The 24,892-nt window shown below is 39.8% G+C and overlaps 1 protein-coding gene across 4 annotated transcripts in view; it reads left to right on the top strand.

Annotated features, from left to right (window-relative positions):
* Positions 1–24,892, top strand: part of MPHOSPH9 (M-phase phosphoprotein 9) — a 56,799-nt gene that overhangs the window by 6,912 nt on the left and 24,995 nt on the right. For 3 of the 4 annotated variants that reach the window (XM_008688821.2, XM_040620000.1, XM_040620002.1), the window contains 10 exons: positions 1,180–1,269; positions 1,474–1,994; positions 3,090–3,213; positions 6,890–6,980; positions 8,460–8,566; positions 11,589–11,714; positions 11,877–12,337; positions 12,675–12,830; positions 16,406–16,493; positions 18,530–18,745. In XM_008688821.2, coding sequence (XP_008687043.1) covers positions 1,180–1,269; positions 1,474–1,994; positions 3,090–3,213; positions 6,890–6,980; positions 8,460–8,566; positions 11,589–11,714; positions 11,877–12,337; positions 12,675–12,830; positions 16,406–16,493; positions 18,530–18,745 — 1,980 coding nt within the window. The remainder of the gene's footprint in view (positions 1–1,179; positions 1,270–1,473; positions 1,995–3,089; positions 3,214–6,889; positions 6,981–8,459; positions 8,567–11,588; positions 11,715–11,876; positions 12,338–12,674; positions 12,831–16,405; positions 16,494–18,529; positions 18,746–24,892) is intronic. The other variant, XM_040620001.1, reaches the window with a different exon arrangement.

Here is a 24,892-nt window from a genome sequence, read left to right as displayed (position 1 = left end):
CTTTCCTTGGCGCTGTGTCCTAGGTTTTGGAGACAGACAGGGTAACAAAATGAACAAACGAGATGCTCTCTGGTTGTGGTGAAGGCTATGAAGACAATACACAGGATGACGTTTAGAGAGAGAGCAACTGTGGGATGGTTTGGGAAACTGAGAAGGTGGCAGTTAAGCTGAAATTGCAAGAAGGGGCAGAAGCCATGATAAGAGCTAGAGATAGAGCTTTCCAGGTAGAGGGTAGAGTGAGGACAAAGCTTTTGAGGTGGAAGACAGTTTTGGCATGTTCAGGGAAAAGGTAGAGGCCGGTGAGGCTGGTGTGCACGAGTGAGGGGTAGAGAGGGATGAGATCACGTTGGGAGCAGTGCATGGGCCAGATCACTCGGGGCCCTGTAAGGAATACGGGAGTGGAAAGATAATTGAATGGTTTTTAACAGGGGAGCTTTTTCATGGTAGCTACTTATTGTACATTATTGCGTAGAGTCTATTACTGAAAGTACACCAGCCTCGAGACTGAATTTAGCCTCTGGACGTCTCCGGCCCCCTTTCCTGCCTTGTTTTGTAGGCTGGTCGTAAGAGTACTGACTCCTCTTGAGAATCAGGATGATGAGGACCTAAAAGTGACTGAAGGGAGGGCTAAGCCAGTTCCGTGGGTTTTCAGAGTGAGTTTTTCATTCCTCTCTCAGCTGTAATGCTGTCAAACCCTTCAGTATCTGACTTGAAAAAGGTTCTTTTTTGTTTTGTTTTCCTAAATTACAAGTAAATTAGGGGTTTAAATCTCGTAATACCAAATTATTTCTTGTTTTAAGATGTGGGATTCTTTTTTCTAAGAATTGTTTAAGAAAATCATTAGCTATCACAAGGAAAGGAAGAAAAAATATAAAGTACAACTGCCAATTCTTGATGAATCAGAAATGATAGCAGATGACATCAAATTAAAATGTCATTTGAAAAATAAGATTTACCCAGACCTTCAAGTTTACCCAGACTACAGATTACATAAGAAAGGAGTCACCATGCCTGTGCCTTTGTGTTTTTGCATTTAATGTAGCTTTATAGCTATTTAATTCCGTTTATACATTTTACATTACAAATATATTTTAAAAAGGCCCTTTCCCACTGGAGGAATTTTTCTGTGAATATTACATGAAAAAGTATGTTGAACTAAAATATTCTATAATTTATTAGACCAGGTGGTTACAACTATTCAGTTTGGTGGAAAAACAATGCCAACAACAGATAGTTGCCCAGCAGGAGCAGTTCCACAACCAAATTCAAGTAAGTTGTTATTTATATTGATTCTTCTTTGTATGTTGTAAGGTTTGCAAGAAGAAGCAGTTAATACTTTATATCAGTTTTTTGAACGAAGAACAGATTCTCTTTAGAGTAATAACTCATATTTTTAAGCAATATTTTCATAGTATTTATGAAAATGTAATGTTTCACATGCTTTCTTACCCAGATCTATAACTTTATTTTCAGCGAATACAGGAGGAGATAAAAAACTTAGTCAAGTTACAGACCAGTAATACTTCCTGGGCTCCCTCCGATAGTTCTTTAAGCAAACAATTATCTTCAGAAAGTCAAATGGGTTTTTTTTCTGAAAACAGTGAGAGAAATGAACCTATTATCAGTTATCCTAAGTCTACAGAACCCGAAATGCAGCAAGAAACATCCACGTCACAAGCAGACTGCAATGTGGATAGTAGCTCAGTGAGCAGTGGGTATGGTACCTTTTGTGTCTCCGAATTAAATACCTACAAATCTAAGGACCCGCAGGAGTTCATGGAGCACACAGAAGTTTCTGAAGGACAGTTTGGAGAGCCTTTGGGGCAGACGGAGTCACTTGTAGATGGTGTAAAAAACAAGAGTTTTCACATACATACCACTGAAGAGTTCTGTGCATCTTTAAAGGAAGATATTTCCATTTTTCCTGGTGAATTTGAACACCATTTTCTTGACGAAAATAAGATTTCAGAAGTATACAGTGGAAAAACAAATAGGTAAGTAGAATTTCTCTATCATTTGAAGGGAGGTTTGCTTGTTTATTACATTTAGAATCTAGTAAAGCAAGCTCCTTTTTGAGTGTAATAAAATGAGGTGTATTTGAACACTTGGCAGCTTTACCAGAGTCTTGTATTTATTGCCTGTGGCAAATGGAAATCATATGATATATTACCAACATCTGACTTTCTTCCCATTTGCAATGTTGTAAGACTAATAACGTCCTCAGGTGGGAGGCCCTGCCGGAAAAATACCTTTTATATTTTCTGGTCGCTATAAACTTGCTGAAAATTAAGAGTGTAGGACTGTATCAACCGTGGAGTTTTGTCACATATGTGCATATAATTTGAAACCAAAAATCATGCACAAGTACATTCAATTTAATGCTTTTTTTTTTAAAGATTTATTTATTTATTTATTAGACAGAGAGAGACAGCCAGCGAGAGAGGGAACACAAGCAGGGGGAGTGGGAGAGGAAAAAGCGGGCTCCTAGTGGAGGAGCCCGATGTGGGGCTCGATCCCGGAACGCCAGGATCACGCCCTGAGCCGAAGGCAGATGCTTAACGACTGCACCACCCAGGCGCTCCAGTTTAATGCTTTTTATATAAGGAAGTTTTGTAAGTTTAATGACAACTATGGCTGGATGTTTGTAAAGCAAATAATCATTTAAAATTATGTCACTTACCCTAAATGTTCAGTTTTGTATCTCTAAAATGTGTCCTGTAAAATAAGTGTTCAGCTCTAGCAACACAGATCTTGTGTACCTATAAGTATAATTACTAGTCCTTGTAAATAGAGAAGGCTTTGCTGTAGGGATATATTGAGTACTTGAATGGGCCACTGTGATCAGGTTTGTTCTATTCCATGGCTACAGCTATATGTATTATTAATCACCATTAGTTTTTTTGTTCACTTTGCCTTTGGTAATAAATCGTAAAAAGAAATTTAGGTGAGTCAATAAAAATCCATCTTTTCTCTCCTATTAGAAAAACAACTCAAAGCATTTTCCACTGACTAGTGTCTACTAATGTTTAGTTTTATGTGTGAAGGACAGCATCTAAAGAGAATAATTTTGGTTTTCTCTTTTTGAATAGTAAATCTATAACATCATGGGCACAAAAGCTGAAGCAGAACCAACCAAAGAGAGCACTTACAGAAGAGGGGTGTTCAAAATCTATGCAAGGAGATGAGCAAGCCAAGAAATCACCAGGCGAGAAAGTAGGTGACAAGTCACGTTATTCTGGCACACCTCAGCTACTAATGATTATGTGGAGGGTGCCACATGCTCACCAGCATGAGTGTTTTGCCCTTTCTTTGGTAGTATTAATTTGTTCCATTGACCTGTCTTCCTTTGGGTGTCTCAGAGGATTGGAAACAATGATTTGCTCTAAGCATTGGTTCTTTAGTAGTCTGGAAATCAGAACTAAAGAGGAATAAAGTACTGTAAAAAGTGAAAACCATTTTGTAAAGGTCCTAATTCTCTTTATACTGCAACTGTTTACATTTAGCTAGAGAGTAATCCATTTAACTTTTTTTTAAGCCCTCAAATAATTTGTATTACCAGTAGGTTGTAAGTAGTAGTACTATATGTGCGAATGCTTCTAGACAACTCTGAATTTATAACCCAAATTGTGAGAGATTACATGTTTAAATTCTGTGTGGCCCTTTGGCTAATCTAGAAGCTGTTTTCCTTAGAGAGTTACAGATATTGAGTAAGTTTTAAGCATCTTTGAAGCCCTTTTGGCTTAAATTATCATAGAGTAACATCGTTTAGTATAATACATTGAAATTGCAAAATCGAGTCTCTGCAAACTTGATACCTTTAGAAATTGGCCACTTCTTGATCATCATAAACATGGTCTTTCCATCATCCTGTGAAAAAAATTAAATGGAAGTCATAAGAAGACAGTCCCTCAGCCTTCCTAAGGCCCCGTTCTTTTTTCTTTCAGTAAATTTTCATTCTTCAGCCTGTGATACTTAGGCTTCTCTGTATCACTGTTCTTGAACAAATTCGGTTTGTGTTCAGGAGGGAAGTGAGGGTTCAGAAAGCTACAGGAGCCGCCAAGCCTCTAAGACCTGCAAGCTCCCTGTAGTGCTGCATTCATAGTACTGCTTTGAACCTATGTGCCATCAGGATGCTATATTCTTGTTTGGTGTGAGAACATGATAATATTTGGAGATGGGGTGAAGGTTGCTTTTTTCATTGGATTAGGTTGGCAGAAAAAGAAAATCTTTCTTTCTTTCTTTCTTTCTTTCTTTCTTTCTTTCTTTCTTTCTCTCACTTTATTTAGGGGAGAGAGAGAGGGAGAGAGCAGGGGGAGGGGAAGAAGCAGACTCCCTGCTGAGCAGAGAGTGCAGTGTGGGGCTTAATCGCATGGCCCTGAGATCAAGACCTGAGCTGAAGGCAGATGCTTAACCAACTGAGTCACCCAGGCACCCTTCCATTTATTACTTTAGAGAGAGAGCCAGAAAGAGCAAGTGCATGCACAGGTGCTCAAGCGCTGAGGGAGGGGCAGAGGCAGAGGGAGAGGGAGAGAATCTCAAGCAGACTCTGCTCTGAGCTCAGAGCCTGATGCGAGGCTTGATCCCAGGACTCTGAGGTCATGACCTCAGTCAAAACCAAGAGTTGGATGGTCAACCGACCAAGCCACCCAGGTGCCCCTTTCCTTTTTTTTTTTTTTAAAGGTGAGTGATATTTTTGGTAGTAAATCATTATGGGAAATTAAGTTTCTTTGGTAGTTGAGTTTTAAATGATTTTCATTTAAAAAAGAAATACTTTATTTATTTATTTGACAGAGAGAGAAACAGCCAGCGAGAGAGGGAACACAAGCAGGGGGAGTGGGAGAGGAAGAAGCAGGCTCCCAGCGGAGGAGCCTGATGCGGGGCGTGATCCCAGAACGGCGGGATCACGCCCTGGGCCGAAGGCAGACACTTAACGACTGAGCCATCCAGGCCTCCCTAAATGATTTTCAGATAATGGTAGTTGATGAATCCAAAGCCCCACACCTGAAATGCATTTCCTACCTGCATAATCCTGAATCAAATTGTGTGAATTCACCAAGTTGGAACTCTTTGTTTCATCCTTCCTCTTCTCCTGTTTTTTCTAGTTTCAGTCTAAATCAGGGAATCCTTATGGTCAGAATTCTGTTGGGATCCAGTTTTCTCTTTCTACAATGGTAGTTTCTTTTGGGTACTAGCTATTTTGAAGCACATCTTTTTTTTTAAGATTTTTAAATTTATTTTTAATTTATTTATTAGACAGAGAGGGAACACAAGCAGGGGGAGTGGGAGAGGAAGAAGCAGGCTCCTAGTGGAGGAGCGATCCCAGAACACTGGGATCATGCCCTGAGCCGAAGGCAGACGCTTAACGACTGCGCCACCCAAGCGCCCCTGAAGCACATCTTGAAATGGCTGTTGTTTAGCGTAAGGATTTCCCTTGGTCCTTTGTTGGAGACAGACTTGACGTTTCCATTCCCGGGCAGCAGGACTTGGGAGTGGTTTCTCGGATGGGTGACTCGACTCTTGCTGACATTAGTGAAGGTCCCTGTGCCAGGCATAGGGCAGCTTCTTGGGAAGGACTTTTCCTTGCTCCACACTTCTCTTTTTCATTAAAAGCGAGGCCTGGGGGCGCCTGGGTGGCTCAGTCGTTGAGGGTCTGCCTTCAGCTCAGGGCGTGATGCCAGGGTTCTGGGATGGAGCCCCACATCGGACTCACTGCTCAGCTGGGAGCCTGCTTCTGCCTCTCCCACTCCCCCTGCTTGTGTTCCCTCTCTCGCTGGCTGTCTCTCTGTCAAATGAATAAATAAAATCTTAAAAAAAAAAAAAAGGCGAGGCCTGGTGTGCTCAGTAATGCAGCAGCAGCTGGGCAAGGGGAGCCCCCCGCCCACTGTTGGGTCTGCTGAGTGCATTAAAGTTGGCATCGGCGGACTGGGAAGAGGACACAATATTGTTACTTGGTATTTTTCGTTTAGCCTTGTGCTGTCAGCTTTTTCTGGCGTGTTCAGGACTGAGACTTGACAGAAATTTGAATAGGTAGGAGTTTTAGAAGAGACAAAAGATGACCTAGGAATTTCTCATTTGGTGAACAAGAAACAGAGTAGTGCTTTAGGAGGCTGAGGTGAAAACGCCGGCTTTGGTAGGGAGAGTGCCGTCCCTCAGCATCCTTGTACTTTTGCTGTGGGTCCACAGGTGATCGTAAACAAGTGCAGCTTAAGTACTTTTTAACAGGAATTAAAAGTTTGGTGATGGTGGAACTGGTAAGAAAAAATCTGCTAAAAATACTCTTCTGTTTGCAAACAAGGATTTCTTGTGACAATGCCAGAGATACTGTGAGGAGTAGTTAGCTCAGAATTGTTCTTAGAATTGATGGTAAGTAAGCATTTCGAGCCTTTTCTGGGATTAGTAACTAGTTGCCTAGACGTAAGACACAGTTTACTACTTGAAGTTCATAGAGATTACTGAATGCGGTTTTCAGAGTTTGAATTATTGTACCTTTAATGATAACGATGAATTGTTAGGGCTTTCACATTCATTTTTATACTAGATGACTTCAGTTCCAGGCACTTTGAATTTCTTTTGGATGTGGCTGGTAAATTACAAATACAGTTTCGCTCTGAACTCCTTAAGTAGCTCCAGTGGCCGGTGGTGTTCTTCCAGCTCCACAGAACCAAGATAAACTTCTGTAAACACACAGGGAAAGAAAATCTGTCCCGGTTAATTCCTGTCATTTTGCATTCTGTAGTCGCGGGGAAAACCGGGGCTGCTTCCTTCCTCATGAAGCCTCTGAGACTTTCTCTCTGCCGGGGTCTGACACCTGGCTCCCATTCTTGGGGTCGGCAGCTTGTGCCTAATGATTTTCAGCTGTCAGCTGATCGTTTTCTCTCTTGCCTTATAGTCTAATTTCACTGCTGCTAAGCATCCTCATGCTTTTTACCTCAGTAAACCAGAGGAGAGTCCAAACTCTTGGATGTCCGATTCAGGAACAGGTATGATACTTATTTTTTTTTTTATAACACCTTAATCTGCATTTCTCATAGGAAGATAATCCCATGCAGTGTAACAGAGTGGTTTCTATAAATCTGTTACATGCTGTGTTGTGCCTCTGCTAAATCGGACTTCCTTGCATTAATTTGTGTTGCACATTCTGTAAATAGATGGAAAAAGTACTTTAACAGTTATTTCAGACAGTTGCAAAAGTCATCTCAGCATTTTCCAGGTGCTGCAGAATGAATTAAGAAATTCAGACCCTTTGTGAGCCATTCTTTACTCTCCATGGTAAGCTTATTTTAGTTTTAATGATGTAACATACTGATTTCCCCCCACAATCCCACATCCAGTTTGTCAGGATGAGTTAGCATTGCAGGATGCAAATTACTGAATTCCCCCACCGTCATGCTGTCACCCTCAGAGCGTTCTCATCACCTGTCACCTGGGTTTCTGCAGCTTCCTGCCCAGCCTCCCTGCCCTCACCCTTGCGCCCTTCCATCTGTTCTCAACACAGTAGCCTGTAGGATCCTTCTTAAGGATGGGTCAGATCATGTGACTCCTCTGCGCAGAGCCCTGCTATGCTCTTTCCCTCAGAAGAGCACCCGGAGTCTTTATAGGCGCCCAGAGGCCCAGCAAGATCTAGCCCTGTCCTGTTTGACCTCCTTTTCTGCTGCTCCTTTTCTCTGCTTCAGCAGAGAGGCTGTTTGCTTAAATATGCCAGATATGTTCTCCTTTTAGGGCTTTTGCTTTGCTGCTTCCTCTATTTGAAACGTTCTCCCCACCTCTTATATAGGGGACCTCCCTCATACATGGCTAAGATGCTTTCTCTTATCTTGTTACCTTGCAGTGAGCCAGCCCTGAGCACCCTTCCACACACACTGCATATTCACTTTTACCTGATTTTTAAATCTTACCTTTAGGGTGCTTACCGCCTTCTAACCTAACGGGTATACCTCGTGATTTACTTACTGTTCACGTCTCACATTTCCTGCCCCCCAGCTTGGCACAATAAACACTCGATATGTATTTGAACCATTGAATTCTTTATATTGCATTTTCTGTACTGCTTATAAGGAAATTGTTGTCCTTTAAGAAATATAGTTTAGATTGTACTAGTTTATCTTGACTTTTTTTAAGTTTATTTTTTTTTTAATAATCTCTACACCCCACATCAGGCTTGAACTCACAACTCTGAGATCAAGAGTCGCATGTTCTATCCCCTGAGCCAGCCAGGCACCCTATATTTTGCCTTTTAATAATATATTTTGGTTTTAAATATTTGGATCATTAAATTAGAACTCTTACATGGTAAGGCAATTAGGAGATTCTTTGCCATCAAAATCCAACGTCCCATATCCAGATAGCCTAAAACTAGTTACTTCCGATATTTAATTTTCTTTAAGTAGAAATAAGTTCTCCTAGAAAGCATTTTAGTTCTCTTTTCTCAGTCTTCTGTCCTCTGTATTTGTGTGCAATAGGTTTGACTTATTGGAAGCTGGAGGAGAGGGACATGTATCACTCTTTGCCTGAGACTTTAGAGAAGACGTGTGTACCGGCCTCCTCCACAGATACGTCCCCAGGCCAGGTAATTTAAAAACACATTATGTGTATATGTTTGCGTTATACAGTTGTAGTTAAGTACGCCATTTCATTATAAATGTTGTGTTTTCCAATTTCTGATAAACTAAAAAAAGCCTGGGCTTTAAATTATAACTGCTTTCAAATTTGGTCTCTCATTCATTGTCTTATGCAATCATAGGAAAGTTACTTAAGAGTAGAATTAAAAATGCCTGGTTAATGTGTTGTAAAATTAAAAGATGATTTTGTGCCTGCTATTCTAAATATAGTAGGTCCACAGACAACTATTTCTGCTGTTCCTACACCTGGTTTTGATTCTCCATCCTATTATGCCCTCCTGCTAATCCATTTGTGCCATAATTTTGAGTATTTTAATTTGGTGTAGTAATTTTCTTTGAGCAAGAAATGTAAATATTTTCTTTGCTTCAGAGCAATGAAATAAAACTATCCAGCTTGTGTACGTCCATGTACATATCTCACTTCTGTATTTTGGTCAGGTGGTGAGAAAGTAGTTTGGGGAAAAGGAGAGATTACGATGAAAGTAACCAGGAGAGCTGTAAGCATGAGTGACAGGCATCAGCAGGGCAGTGGGAGAACAGCATATGCGTAGACATCAGAGTCCCACAATGGGGCAGAAACCAGCATCCCATCCTTCAGGAGAGGAGTGAAAAAGAGAGATAAACACAGAGAGAGGAAGGCTGAGGAATGATATTGTGAGGCGCCGGAAGGCTCAGTGGGCTTTGTGATTACAGGGCTCACTGTGTGTGTGACATTATCTGCACCATCAGTAAATGAATACTGTATTTTGGTGATTCTAAGATACTGTCACCTTTAAGACTTCCTGTTTCATATTCTAACCCCCCCCCCCAAAATTAGAAAGAGAGCACTGATACAGTAGAATTTATATTTTATTCTTATTGAAAGAGTTTGTAGACCTAATTAAACATTGATTTTTATCAAAGAACTCTTACACACTTAAAAAGGACAAAAAAGTGAAATAAGTTTGTTAAAACTTCTTCACCTACAGAGGCTTACACTCTCTTTTCAACTCAGTGTTGGTTTCTGTGTTTTTCCACATACTGTTTTCCTTGAGCCGTGAAGAGCTCTGAGGTTTTGGCATTTTTTAAAAAAGGAGGAAAGGCCTTGGTGCTGAGTTTTTACCTGACTTAGTGGTTATGAAGAACCGGCCTACGTTTGGCTCCCAGATGGGGGAATGTCGCTAAACATACAGGATTCACCATCCCTTAAACACTGGTTCTCAGGGGCTCCGGTGTAGTCTCTAGGATTTTCTTCCAGACTGCTGACACCTGTTTGGCCAATTTTGATGTCTTCGATATTTGCGTGTGAGCAGGCAGTGACGATTATGTTGCAATTGCTACTTGACCAGAAGCAGTGTAAGATGCCATTAATTACAAGAGGCATCCTCACTTCAGAGATGTTAAAATATGAAGAGAAATCATAGAAGTGGAAAATGGTGAAAAATGGTTCCTTGTACTACCATGGGCTCTAAATAGAAGAATTGCAACTGCTCACCCAAACCACCAGGCAGGGATTCCTGGGGCTTGAAGCCGCATCCAGAGTGCTCTGCTTGTTACAGGCTGGAAGACTTGAAAGGGCCTTTGGGTTGTTGGTATATAAAAAGTAAAATTCCAAAGTAAATTACAGAAATTATGAATTTTAAGGGTTTACATTCAACGTATTCATGCCTTTAATGCACATACAAAACGTTTTGGTTTTTTTTTTTTAAGATTTTATTAGAGTGAGAGAGGCATGAGCAGGGGGAGGGGCAGAGGGAGAGGGACAAGCAGACTCCCTGCTGAGCGGAGACCCTGGGGACCTCATCTCAGGACCCCGAGATCATGACCTGAGCTGAAGTCTGACGCTTAACCGACTGAGACACCCAAGTGCCCCCATGCACACACAAAAAGTTTGATCATCTTATTCACAAGCTAGTTATAGGGTTTATTTAAAAATACTAATTCATGGTATTATTCTGCAGCCTGTGTAGGGTGTGGAAATGGGACACAAATTTAAAGCTACATGTGAATGTATTCATTCATTGTATCTCCNNNNGAATCTATAATCTCATTTAAGAGAATGTCTACAGTTTAAATTTGAGGCCCAAGGTTAAATGGTCCATCATGCCCTACAATAGATCCCACCTTGAAATAATTTAAGGCTGAGGTTTTAATGTTTGGAGCTTAGACCTCTTTGCAACATTTCCAATGTGGCAGAGCCCCGATTTCAAGATGTAGAAATTAGGATCATATCTTTTTATTTTATGAGTTTTTAAAAGGGGCTTATTTCTGTTGGGTAACTTCTTCCTTAACACTTTTTTTTTGTTTGTTTGCCAACTCTTAAAAAAATAGGAAGGGGCGCCTGGGTGGCTCAGTCAGTTGAGTGTCCGACTCTTGATTTCGGCTCATGATCTCTGGGTTCTGGGATTGAGCCCTGTGTAGTGGGTGGGGAGTCCTTTGCTCAGTGGGGAGTCTGCTTGAGGATTCTCTGTCTTTCTTTCCCCCCTGCCCCTCCCCCTGCTTGTGTGTATGTGCTTTCTCCTCCCTCTAAAATAAATAAATCTTTAAAAAAAAATAGGAAAATAACTACATAGATACCTCTATATACCTGTCCCCCTGAGTCACATGATACTAATTTGGCCAGAAGTCTTCTCATCCTGCTTTGGTCATTCATGATGAAGTCTTTTCTTACCTGAAAACTTGATTTTTTCTTGAGCAGAGGGGGCTACCAAAGTTTTTTATTCTTTAGAAGTATTCTTAGGCTACTAAGTAACTTAGGCTCAGATTATCACCTTAATATTCATTGTTAGGGGATATTAATTTTTTTCATTCTGAGGAAGACTCATAATTAACAGGTAATGACTTCTAAATTTGTTTTAGACATCCGACAGTCTAGAGTCTCAATTCATTTAAAATCTTTCAAAAATCTTTTTGTGGTGCTGATCTTGATATCAGTAAACTTTTTTCATCGTTGATAATACCATTTAAATAATTTTGTTTCATATTTTTAAGTCTAATACTAGTAATGAGATGAAGCTACCATCACTGAAGGATATTTATCATAAAAAACAAAGGGAAAGCAAGCAGTTACCTGAGAGGAATCTCACTTCTGCTTCCAACCCAAATCATCCACCAGAGGTAAATTGTCAACACTCTGCTGAGTGAAAATGAAACATGCTTCATGACTCTTAACTTTTATCTTAAGCTATATTTTCCCTAGGAGATCTAAAGTCTACTCACTGAAAAACAAACACTGAGTACTGAGGGCAAAACCTTACTGTTATCTGTCTTAATTTCTAGGTACTAACTCTAGATCCAACGTTACACATGAAGCCAAATCAGCAGATTTCAGGGGTTCAACCACAAGGCTTTTTGAATGCCCTCGATGACAGAATGTCCTTTTCACCAGACTCTGTTCTAGAACCTAGTATGTCTAGTCACTCTGACATAGACTCATTTTCACAAGCAAGTAATATCGCTTCTCAGTTATCTGGATTCCCAAAATATCCTTCAAATACAAAAGCTTCACCAGTGGACTCTTGGAAAAATCATGGATTCCATAATGAAAGCAGGACCAGTTCCACGTTTCCTTCAGTTTATACTATTACTAGTAATGACATCTCCGTCAATACTGTAGATGAAGAAAACACTGTCATGGTAACCTCAGCCTCAGTCAGTCAGTCGCAGCTTCCAGGGACAGTCAACAGTATCCCAGAATGCATTTCCTTGGCTTCCCTGGAAGATCCTGTGATATTGTCCAAGTATGTATTTCAGTGCATGGCTTGTAATGTTAATAGATTTTGTATGATGTCTGCTTGAATGATGAAAATGATTTTTATTGACCTTCCCTAATGTATAAAATCTTAAAAAAAGAGATACAGCATTTTTAAGGTAAAACATCTACAAATTAATCCTTGTCTTTTCTTTTTTTGCTTAATTAGTTGTCAACATGTGTATTAATCTATTATGTTTTCTGTGGGTGTGCAGAGGAAAAAGGCTGTACTTTTGCTTATGAGAAAGATTGTGTTCTTGGTTTCTCTTGTGGGATAGGGAGTGAGGAAACGGCACTCCTAAAATTTTTTTTGCCCTCAACAACAGAATTAGGCAGAACCTGAAGGAAAAGCATGCTCGACACATGGCAGATCTTCGAGCTTATTATGAATCAGAAATAAATAGTTTGAAACAGAAACTGGAGGCAAAGGAAATTTCTGCAGTCGAAGATTGGAAGAAAACCAATCAAATTCTTGTAGACAGGTAAAATTTATAATTCTTCTATAAAATTAGTGTTTCTCCAGCTTGCATATATTCTTTTTTCCAAAGTATCCTATATTGTGATAAAAGACTTTGAAAACATGCTCTAGATTTGAAAATTTTTACAGAGACATATTTGCCTAAATAGTTATTTTTATAGTTTTGAACCAGCCTCATACAACACACTGGTAGCTGACAGGGCATTTGTTTCATATGGACAAAATACTGAAAGAGTTGAGCAGATTTTGTATATGTAAAGGAATGTCATTTATGGGTGGATTAGTACTATGGACGGATTTCCTAAGAAAACTCTGACTTAATGTCCTGGAGCCGTTCTCAACCTTTTCTTAAACCCAGATTTCACATAACTTAATCCAGACACTCATGAACCTGTGGAAGCGATTATCTTGTTCAAAAAAGAAGCCAACATGGAAACACGGGGCAATTATTTATATTAAGGATAGTCGAATACCTGTTTTAGAGAAAGAATCATTAACAAAATTCGATGCTCTAACTGGTATTAATAACCCCATATTTGCAACATATTTTACATTTAAATGGGACTTAAACAGACTGAAAACTGCTGAGGTTGGTAGAGCAGCAAAGAATTGTTCTGTAACGCAGAAGACGACGAAGCCCCTTGAAAAAACATTAGGAGGGAACTGAAATCTTCTGGTCCAGTTAATAGTTTAACTTGCAGAATTCTAGAAAAACTAGCCTTTGTACTAGCTTGTGGTTGCTGTGGTAGTTAACATGCTGTCTTATTCCTGTGAGTTACCGCAGGTTCCATTTTGCTGCTGGGGGTGGAGCTGGGACTGGGGGTGCAGTGGTAAAGAGCAGTAGTTTGAAAAAAGCCAGAAGGAAAGAAGCCAGGTTTATCTTTTCTAGGATAAAAGGAAAAGAGTAGATGACAGGGTAAGGGAAGTTCTTTCTTTTTTTGTTGTTTTTAAGAAGGCAAAGAGGACTGTAGGTACTTCCCGTGGAGGACGGAAGAACGAGAGAAGCCCCCCGATAGACCTCGTTAGGTTAAAGATAGGCTGCCAGAGAAGGTGCCTAGTGAATGGGAGCTGAGTAAAGCACTTCGTTGGTCTAGAAGCTGTTAGAGCCGTAGAGCAGTGAGGCGGTGTGGGTGGGACGGATTGGAAGTCAGGGTTTGAAGAAGTGGCCAAGTTGGAAGGGGGACGGCAGCAGGAGGGGCATGGAAGAAGGGCTACTGGGTGTGCAAATGCATGGCAGTAGTCGCGGTCGCCTGGGACTGGAGAAGTCATTCACCTGGGACAAAAACCAATTTTAAGTGGTCAGCATACACATCAGGTTTTTTCAAACTTAAAATCGCTCGTGGGAGGATCCCCCTGGTACTGCAAATGGGGCCATTGACACATTGTGGGCCAGCTGTGGTCTCAGATTGTTCTGTCACACAATCAGTGTGGTAGTTCAAATAGGAAAATAGAGTTAATATACCTTCACTTGCCTCTTTAGTTCTCTTTCTTTCAAGAACAGTTTTATCAGTATTTGATTTCTGCCCGGCATTAATGCACAGGAGTTAGGAGCGTGGACTCCGGAGCCACATTGCCAGGTTTCAGAGCCCAGTGATTGCTTACAACCCAGGAGGAGTTCAGCGTCTCTGTTTTCTCATCTGTAAAATAGTAATGTTAGCAGTCCTAACTCATAGGATTGTGAGGATGAATATAAAGTGCTTAACGTAGACTTGGTATATAATCAGTGCCAAATAAATATAGCTTTTATTCACAATTCATTAACACTGAGTCAAAATGATAACAGTATTCTTCTGTGTATTTTTTGATTTTGAGGTTCTGTGATGATTAATTTTAAGAAGAAGGTCCTTAATTATAAGAATAATACATTCATGCTAATTTGGAAGAAGCACAGAGGAATGTAATATGAAAGGTCTCCCTACCCAACCTCTACGTTACCCAACACTTACGTTTCAGACTTAAGTTTTATATCCTAGAAATCATAATGCACAGATGTATATATAAGTTTTTTTCATAACAAAGATCAAGCTATTTTCTGCAGTCTTCTGTATCCTGTATTTTTAAGTATAATTTTTTAAAAGATTTTATTTATTTATTTGACAGAGAAAGAGAGTGCGAGAGTGAGCGCGCAGGCAGGGGCAGCGGCAGGCAGAGGGAGAGGGAGAAGCAGGCTCCTCGTGGAGCAGGGAGCCAGTTGCAGGGCTTGATTCCAGGACCCTGGGATCATGACCTGAACCAAAGGCAGGCGTTTCACCGACTGAGCCACCCAGGCGCCCCTAAATTTAATTTTTTGATGTAAATTGTAAATAACAGAATTTACCATGTTAACCATTTTTTTTTAAAAAAGATTTTATATTTTAGAGAACGTGAGAAGGGAGGGAAAGAGTTTCAAGCAGACTCTGCACTGATTGTGGAGTCTGATGTGGGGCTGGATTTCGTGACCCTGAGATCATGACCTGAGCCAAGTCCAAGAGGCAGATGCTTAACTGACTGTGCCCCCCATGTTGACCATTTTTAAGTGGTCAGTTCACTGGCATTAAGTACATTCATGCTGTTGTGCAACCATCACCACCATCCATCTTCAGAACTATTTGTTTTTAAGATTGATTTATTTAAGAGAGAGAGAGAGAAAGAGAGAGAGAGTGGGAGGAGAGGGGCAGAAGGAGAAGGAGAGGGAGTTTTAAGCAGACTCTACATGGAGCCCATTGCAGAGCTTGATCCCATAACCCTGAGACCATGACCTGAGCTGAAATGAAGAGTCGAACGCTTAACTGACTGTGCCACCCAGGGGCCCCTAGAACTTTTCATCTTGCAAACTGTCCCCATTAAGCAACTCTCCATTCCCTGCCCACCCCCCCCAGCCTCTGGCACCCAGCATCCTACTTTCTGTCTATGAATTTGATGCCTCATATGAACTTGGGGACCTGTGTAAGTGGAATCATACTTGTCCTTTTGTGTCTGGCCTGTTTCACTTAGTGTAATGAAAAGTTCATCCATGTTGTAGCAGGTGTTAGAATTTCATCCTTTTTTTTTTTTTTTTTTTAAAGAGGGAGAGGGGCAGAGAGAATCTCAAGCAGGCTCTGTGCTCAGCACAGAGCCCAGTGGGGGGCTTGATCTCACCAACCTGACGTCATGACCTGAGTCGAAATCAAAAGTCTGATGCTTAACCAACTGAACCACCCAGGCGCCCCTAGATTTTCATCCTTTTTAGGGCTGACCACTACTCCATCGGATGGATAGACCACACCTTCTTTATCCAGTCATCCTCCTGGACACTTGGGTTGCTTCCATCTTTTGGCTTGTGTGTGTTTTGCTGCTGTGAACATGGGTGTACAAATGTCTGTTCCATATTTTGCTTTTTTTACTTAACTATTAGGGATCTTTTCATACTGTTCTTTTCTCTGGAAAATAGTATCATCAAGCTTATTGGGATTGGATGTATTTATTAAAATGGCATCCTGAGTGTTCACTAACATTGGAGAATTTGTTTTATGCTACATATTATAGAATGAGATTTATAGAATACTTTTAAGGGAAAGGATTTTATCTTCTAATTTTTTCGTTTCAATTTATCATTTTTAGATGTGGCCATTTAGATAGTGCTCTGAATGAAGCTACCAGTCGTGTGAGAACACTTGAAAATAAGAATAACTTACTGGAAATAGAAGTCGTAAGTACTCTTTTGTTGTTTAGTGGCTTAATGTTAAAAACTGAAACCTTGCTGTTAACTGAACTTTAGAGACTAATAGTTTTGTAAAAACATTGACTATGTGGGGTTTTGTTGTTGTTAGGATGTCTTATTGTTTATATTTTGAATACTGCTGGCTTCCTATGATATAAACTTTTACACTTTAAAATTTTTATTTTTTTTTATTGGGATATAATTTACATATCATAAAACTCACTGTTTGGAAGTGTATAATTCTGTGGTTTTTAGTGTATTTGCAGACTTGTGCAACCATCACCATAGTTAGTTTTAGAATATTTTCTCATTCAGAAAGAAACCCTGAAGCCCTTCACCATCAGCCTTTCCCTCCTAACTCCCAAACTCCTTCTCCCCAGCCCCTAGCAACCACTACCCTACTTTCTGTTCTTTGGATTTGCCTATTCTGAACATTGGTGTAAATGGAATCACATATATGACCTTTCTTGTCTGGCTTCTTTCACTTAGCACTTAGTTTTCAAGGTTTATCCACATTGTAGCATGAATTGGTATTTCATTATTTTTTAGGGCTAAGTAACATTTCGTTGTAGGGATAGACCATATTTATCCATTCATCAGATGATGGATGTTTTGGTTTTCATTTTTTGGACATTATGAATGATAGTGCTACGAATATTTGTATACAAGATTTTATGTGGACTTATGTTTTTAATTTTCTTGGATGTATAACTGGAATGCATAAACTTAAAAAAAAATTTTCATGCATTACCAAGTTTTATTCTTCTGCATGTAACCTTATAAGTAATGTTTTGATGGAAGATGCCAGTTATGTTCTGTGCACTGTTTCTTTGTCTTTCTTTGATGTGTTTTTAGTTGTCTTTGTCTCCTAAACTGAAAGCTTCTCGAAGTCAGCGACTTGTCTTTCTTGCTAATCTTATATTTCTGGCACCGCAGTGCCTGGCACCTAGTGGATATTTAAGAAATGATTGTTGAATGAATACTAACATATCAGATGTACTTTGAATTTTCTGTTTTATTTTCCTAGTAAGAGAGAATAGGGTAAGAAATGCTTTATTATTCTCTAAATATTAATGTGGGGCAACAGATTCCAGCTGTGCTTTCAGAATCATTTTCCTGATAGCCATGTTATTTTTTTCATTAAAGTGACCTACAGGTGAGTCCAGCATTATAATGCCTCAAACAGTGGTTTTGTGTCTGTACTTCACGATAATCTAATGAAGCTGTTTTTTTTTCTTTATTTTAAAGATTTTATTTTTAAGTAAACATACCCAGTGTGAGGCTCGAACTGACAACCCCAAGGTCAAGAGTCATATGCCTATTGCCTGAGCCAGCCAGGAGCCCCTGAAGCTGTTATTTTAGCAGAGTAATCCTTTTTAGTCTTCATCCCAACACATAACAAAATATTAAGGCTTTTTTAAAATTTTTTTTTTAATTTTTAATTTTTATTTTATTTTATTTTTTTTTAAAGATTTTATTTATTTATTTGACAGAGATAGAGACAGCCAGCGAGAGAGGGAACACAAGCAGGGGGAGTGGGAGAGGAAGAAGCAGGCTCACAGCAGAGGAGCCCGATGTGGGGCTCGATCCCACAACGCCGGGATCACGCCCCGAGCCGAAGGCAGACGCTTAACCGCTGTGCCACCTAGGCGCCCCAAGACTTTTTTTTTTTAAAGATGTAATTAATTATTTTATTTGACAGAGAGAATGAGGGAGAGAGAGAGAGTACAAGCAGGGGGAGTGGCAGGCAGAGGGAGAGGGAGAAGCAGGCTCTCTGCTGAGCAGGGAGCCCAATGTGGGGCTTAACCCCTGGACCCTGGGATCATGACTGAGCCGAAGGCAGACACTTAACTGACTGAGCCACCCAGGCGCCCCACAAAATATTAAATTTGTGATTCCCATTTGTAGGTTTTATTTTATTATTTTTCTTTTATAGTTTAATGCCCACAATTTGTTAACTGCTATGGAAACATCTATTTTTTTTTTATTAAAAGCAATCTATTATCTTTGTTTTTATTTTGTAGAGTGATTTCAGAGAACGCTTCAATGCAGCCAGCAATGCTTCCAAAATTTTGCAGGAACGGATTGAGGAAATGAGAACAAGTAATAAAGAAAAAGACAATACCATCATTCGACTAAAATCTCGACTGCAGGATTTAGAAGAAGCGTTTGAGAATGCTTACAAACTCTCAGATGATAAAGAAGCGAGACTGAAACAAGAAAACAAAATGTTTCAAGATGTAAGTGACAAATAATGGAAACTTAATGACGGGGTAGGCTAAAAGTAATTTTAGATGTTATACTCTTACAGGCAATTATGACTTTTTCCAAGTTTATTTTTGTTTTATGGAACTTTGCTGTAGCTGCAAATATATACCCTCCTAATTGAGTCAGTTGGGTCTTATCTTGAAGCAGGAAGTCAGCTTTCAGAGCTGTGGTGTCACTCCCACGCCTTTCTGACTCTAGCAGGTCAACTTTTGAGCTATCTTAAATTGACATCTGTGTTGCTGGATGGGTAAAATGAACCAGATTTAGAATAGGTTTGATTGAATATTTTCACTTTGCTATAATGTCACTTAAAATTTGGATTTGTATAACATTAAGACTGCATTGGGTTTGGGGTTGTCTATTTTTTTTCTCAGGTTTTTCTTGATATCCTTTGTCATGGTACATAAAAAAATCTGAAAGTATTTCAGCTGTTGAATTTTCTTCCTGATAGCTTTAGATTATTGTTGCTTTGATTGTTGTTGTTGCTTTGATTTTTTACATTTATTTTCATGAAGGTAATACCTGTAAATGGTTTAAATAGTCAAATCTCAAATGAAAAACGGCAGTCTTCTCCACCTTCCCCTACCTTGGTGTCCCCTACCTTAGAAGCCCTTACTGTCAGCTCTTTTAGCAGTTTCTTCTAGCATTTTTCTCCATGTTTCTATGTAACAAACTTCTAATGCTCTTTCTTTTTTTCCTCCATCAATTTCAGACATTATATATTGACTTCCTTCTGTGCAAGGAAGGTCACAGTTTAGTTTTTTTTACACCATTTGCTCCCAATGCAAACACTTCTTTCTCTCCTTTCAGTGTGATTAGTATATTAAATTGATTCTAAGAAGCTGTTCCTTTATATCTTAATAATTCAGAAATTGGTGTACATCTTTATACCATGGTGTTATATTTTAATTGGCAGCATTTCTTTTTTCTTTTAGTAGTAATAGTAAATAAAGTAATGGTATGATTTCTAGTCAGTGATGTCTTAGATTTGAAATAAGATGGATTATCATTTACAGTTAAATCAGTATTCAGTATTTCTTATTGTCTGTGTAAATACTGTTCAGAGCTAAGCTGCAGTATACAGTGATTTACATTTCCTTTCTCTAATAACTTGTATTTTTCCTGGAATTGGTAATCGCCTTTTTTTTTTTAACTTGCTTAGTATCCTGTGTTTAGCACTTACTCCCACCTCCAGATACTTTTGCTTCATTATGAGCTGATTGCTCTTGAGGTCCAATACACAGATGTCTAGGACTTGACTTCATCATCATCCTGGGGATGGTCTTTGCTTGTTTCCTCTATTGGATCTCTCTCTCTCTTTTTTTTTTTTTTATGATTTTTATTTGTTTATTTTAGAGAGGGAGAGAACAGGGGGAGAAGAAGAGAGAGAGGGACAAGCAGACTGTGTGCTGAGTGCAGAGCCTGACAAGGCACTTGATCCCAAGACCCTGAGATCATGAGCTGAGTCGGAATCAAGAGTTGGACGCTCAGCCGACTGAGCCACCAAGGAGCCCCACGGATCTTTTGTGTGCATCCTGTGTCTTCGTTCTTGGTTTAATTCTGTGTTTTGCTAAAGTATGTCTCCTGAGAAAGAATACATGGGAGATGAATTCTGAAGCCTTCCATATTTGAAAACATTTATAGTTTGTAGGCACACTTTTAAAAAAACACTTTATTTTTTAAAGCAGTTTTGGATTTACAGAAAAATTGAGAGCATAGTGCAGTGTTCCCACCCTGCACAGTTCACTTGTTAATGTTTTATATTAGTATGGTATGTTTGCAACAATTAATGAACCAATATTGATACATAATTATTAAGTAAATTCCATAACATATTTAGGTTTCCTTTGTTTTTACCTAATGTTCTTTTCCTGTTCCAGGATCCTGTATTACATTTAGGTATCGTGTCTCCTTAGGCTCCTTCTGGCTGTGACAGTTTCTCAGACTTTCCTTGTTTTTGATGACCTAGACAGTTTTAAGGAGGACTGATCAGGAATTTTGTTGGATGTCCTTGGGATTTGTCTGATGTTTTTCTCATGCTTTGACTGTAGTTACGGGATATTGGGAGGAAAACCACAGAGGTAAAGTACCATTTTCAGCACATCATATCAACAAGCCCTGTTTTTTTTATTTCCTTACTGTCAGTAAAGTTTCGGGAGAGAGTGGATATAAATACTCTGTTCAGTATGTCATATTTGATTAGAACTTCATAAGGTTTTGGCTATTACTGTTCTTGTTCATGTATATTAACAGTATAATTTCTGTGTGTGAATACATGATGAGATCCTGATTTTTAAGACTTCTTGTATGTTTTACTTTTTTTTTTTTTTTTAAGATTTTATTTATTTATTTGAGAGAGAGAAAGTACAAGCAGGGTGAGGGGCAGGGGGACTAAGCAGACTCCTTGCCAAGTGAGGAGCCTGACGAGGGGCTCTATCCCAGGACCCTGAGATCATGATCTGAGTTGAAGTCAGACACTTGACCGACTGAACCACCCAGGCTCCCCTTGTATGTTTACTTTGACATAATACCAGAATTAAAGAAAGTTGCAAGAATTGTATAAAAACTTTTCATATACCTTTTTTTTTTTTTTAAAGATTTTATTTATTTATTTGAGAGAGCAGAGTGAGAGAAAGAGAGAGAGCACAAGCTGAGGGGAGCAGCAGAGGGAGAGGGAGAAACAGACTACCCTTTGAGCAGGGAGCCTGATGCAGGGCTCGATCCCAGGACCCTGGGATCATAACCTGAGCTGAAGGCAGATGCTTAACCGACTGAGCCACCCAGGCACCCCTCTATATACCTTTCATCTCGATTCTAAATATTGTTTTTTTAAAGATTTTATTTATTTGAGAGAGAGAGCGCGCGGCGCATGAGTGGGGGGAGGGGCAGAGGGAGAGGGACAAGCAGACTCCCGGCTAAGCGGGGAGCTTGATGACGGTCTCTATCCCAGGACCCTGAGATCATGACCTGAGGCAAAGTCAGGTGTTTAACTGACTGAGCCACCCAGGTACATCTTGATTTGAAGTCTTAACATTTAACAATAGGTGCTTTATCATTCTTTCAGTGGTTCCCTGTGGCTGTGGCTGCCCTGTTGGACAGTGCAGATATAGAGAACACTTCCAGTGATGCAGAAAGTTGTGTTGGACAGCACTGTTGTAGAATGTTCTTCAGTTTGGGTCTGTGTTTTGCACAATCAGGTTCAGGTTGTTAGAATGAATGCACAGGAATACCACAGAAGGAAGCCGAGCCTTTCTTAGCACATCCTATCAGAAGGCACACGTTAACGTTGTGGTATTAATCCTGATCTCTTGGTTTCAGGTGGTGTTTGCCAGGTTTCCCCACTGTAAAGTTCTGTCTCCCCATTTGGAATTAATAAGTATTTGGGGATATGTATATGTATATTTAAACATTTTTAATTTAAATTTAGTTAATTAGCATATAATGTATTATTGGTTTCAGAGGCATAGGCCCTTGATTCATCAGTCTCATATAATACGCAGTGCTCATTATATCACATGTCCTCCTTAATGTCCATCACCGAGTTACGCCATCCCCTCCTCCCTTCCCCTCCAGCAACCCTCAGTTTGTTTCCTATGACTAAGAGTCTCTTATGGTTTGTCTTAGTGTCTGGTTTCATCTTGTTTTATTTTTTCCTCTTTTCCCCTATGATTCTCTGTTTTGTTTCTTAAATTCCACGTAGGAGTGAGATCATATGATACCATATTATCATATGATAATTGTCTTTCTCTGATTGACTTATTTTGCTTAGCATAATACCCTCTAGTTTCATCCATGTTGTTGTAGATGGCAAGATTTCATTTTTTTTGATGGCTTCATAATATTGTGTGTGTATGTGTGTGTGTGTTGTGTGTGTGTATGTGTATATACATGTGTGTGTGTGTGTGTGTGTATACACACCACATCGTCTTTATCCCTTCATCTGTTGATGGACATCTGGGCTCTTTCCATAGTTTGGCTTTTTTTTTTTTTTTTTTTGGATTTTATTTATTTATTTGACAGAGAGAGAGATAGCCAGCGAGAGATGGAACACAAGCAGGGGGAGTGGGAGAGGAAGAAGCAGGCTCCCAGCTGAGGAGCCTGATGTGGGACTCGATCCCAGAACTCTGGGATCACGCCCTGAGCCGAAGGCAGACGCTTAACGACTGAGCCACCCAGGCGTCCCATAGTTTGGCTTTTGTGGACATTGTTGCTATAAACATTGGGGTGCAGGTGCCCCTCGGATCACTGCATTTGTATCTTTTGGGTAAACACCCAGTAGTAAAAATTGCTGGGTCATAGGGTAGCTCTATTTTCAACTTTTTGGGGAACCTATGTACTGTTTTCCAGAGTGGCTTCACCAGCTTGCATTCCCATCAACACTGTAGGAGGGTCCTATTAGGGGATATTTTAAGTCTTTGTAAATCACCTTTTTCTCATCAAACTTTTACCCACTAGCTTTAGCGTCCACTGAGGAGTCTTTTCTGAAACAAGTAATTACTGTTGTGGTTGCCAAATGGTGGTTCTTCTATTACTCCTATATTTCACTGAAAGGAGGAGCTCTCCACTCTGTTATTTATTTATATTAGTGTGGACTCACGAATTCTTATTTTGTTCAGTGAGTTACAGTTCTTTTTGTTGATGTTGTTGTTATAGTTATTATTTTGTTACTTGCATTGTCCTAGTTTTGGCCGGTAGGGTAAGTGTCAGGCTGGCTGACTCCTATGTCCTTTGGACATGTTCGTGTCATTCTCTGAGCATTATCCGGCGAGATATTCCAGGCTCATCTTGTACTTTCCCAGTCCTAACCATAAATCAGTCATTTTCCCATGGAGGCCTGGTTCCTTTAGGTGGAAAATGATATTTAGAAAGGAAGATCTAGCACTAGGTATGTTCATTGCTACTGGGATGCCATCTTTTTTAATTATTCATAAACTCAGTGCTGTTATGTTGGAGTAACAGGAAACAGCACGGAATCGTTGGAATGTTGTTTTGAGCTGAAATTATATTAATATTGCCAGTGGTAACACTGTCTTCCTTTGTATTTATCATGTCAAATATTTTAAGCATAGAGAAGAGTATACAAAGTAATATATAGAACATCCACATACCAGCTGTCTGTAAATACAATTGAAATACTCTCTTCTGTTCCTTTCTCTCCTACCTGCTGTGCTGAATATGCTGTTGGTTTTCCCCATGCATTTCTGCTTTTGCTCCATATGCATGGATTATAAACAATATATAGTAATGTTTGATGTGTCCTTAAACTATATATGAATTGTATTGTGCCACATATACTTTCCTGCAACCTGCTTTTTTGTAGCACTGTTTCTGAGATTTACCATATTGATACATGCTGCTTTTATTCATTTTTATTTAAACATATTTGAAGTTTTTCAGGTATATGAAAAGAATATTACGTGTGGACCCACCACTCATCTTCAGATTTAAAATACTGCAGATACAGTCGCATTCCCCTCCCCGACCCCGCACCCATTTCTGATCACCCCTGCCTTCCTGGGAGTGACTGATGGGAACAGTGTGAATGTCTTCCCATGTCTGTGTCTTACATGTGCATATACGCTTTATCAGTGTTGGTTGGCATACTGTCGAGCTTTTTATAAATGCTGTCACACTCTGTTTACTATTCTGCAGCTTTTTTCATTGGTAAGATTTATTCAGGCCGATGCATTAGCACTTGTTCATTTGTTCTCATCCTGTGTATTCCACTCACACTGAATCTTCCACAATTATGTTTTCCTCTTGCTAGTTTCTTTTTATTGCTCTCCAGAGCAGCAGGGCCATGAACATTCCTGAACAGGCTCCTTGTACAGACCTGTGCAAGTACCTCTTGGGTATTATTGCAGTTACCAGAGTCACAGCACAGGTGACCCCCAAACTGTACATGCTCTGCTCATGGAGTCAGTAGTCTGGGAACTTGGACTGGGCACAGCAGGGACAGCTTGTCTCTGCTCTGCAACCTCTAGGACCTCAGCTGGAATCAAAGGCTGGGGGCTGGTTGTTGATGATGGCTGTCGACTAAGGCTGCTTTCCTTCTCCATCTGGGCTAGTTTGGCTTCTTTGAAGCATGACGACTGAGTGCCACAGACCAGCGTCCTGAA

Source organism: Ursus maritimus, unplaced genomic scaffold (genome assembly GCF_017311325.1).
Source record: "Ursus maritimus isolate PB19 unplaced genomic scaffold, ASM1731132v1 scaffold_33, whole genome shotgun sequence".
Lineage (NCBI taxonomy): Eukaryota > Metazoa > Chordata > Mammalia > Carnivora > Ursidae > Ursus > Ursus maritimus.
Note: the sequence above shows the minus strand (reverse complement) of the source record. Positions and strands in the feature narration are given on the sequence as shown.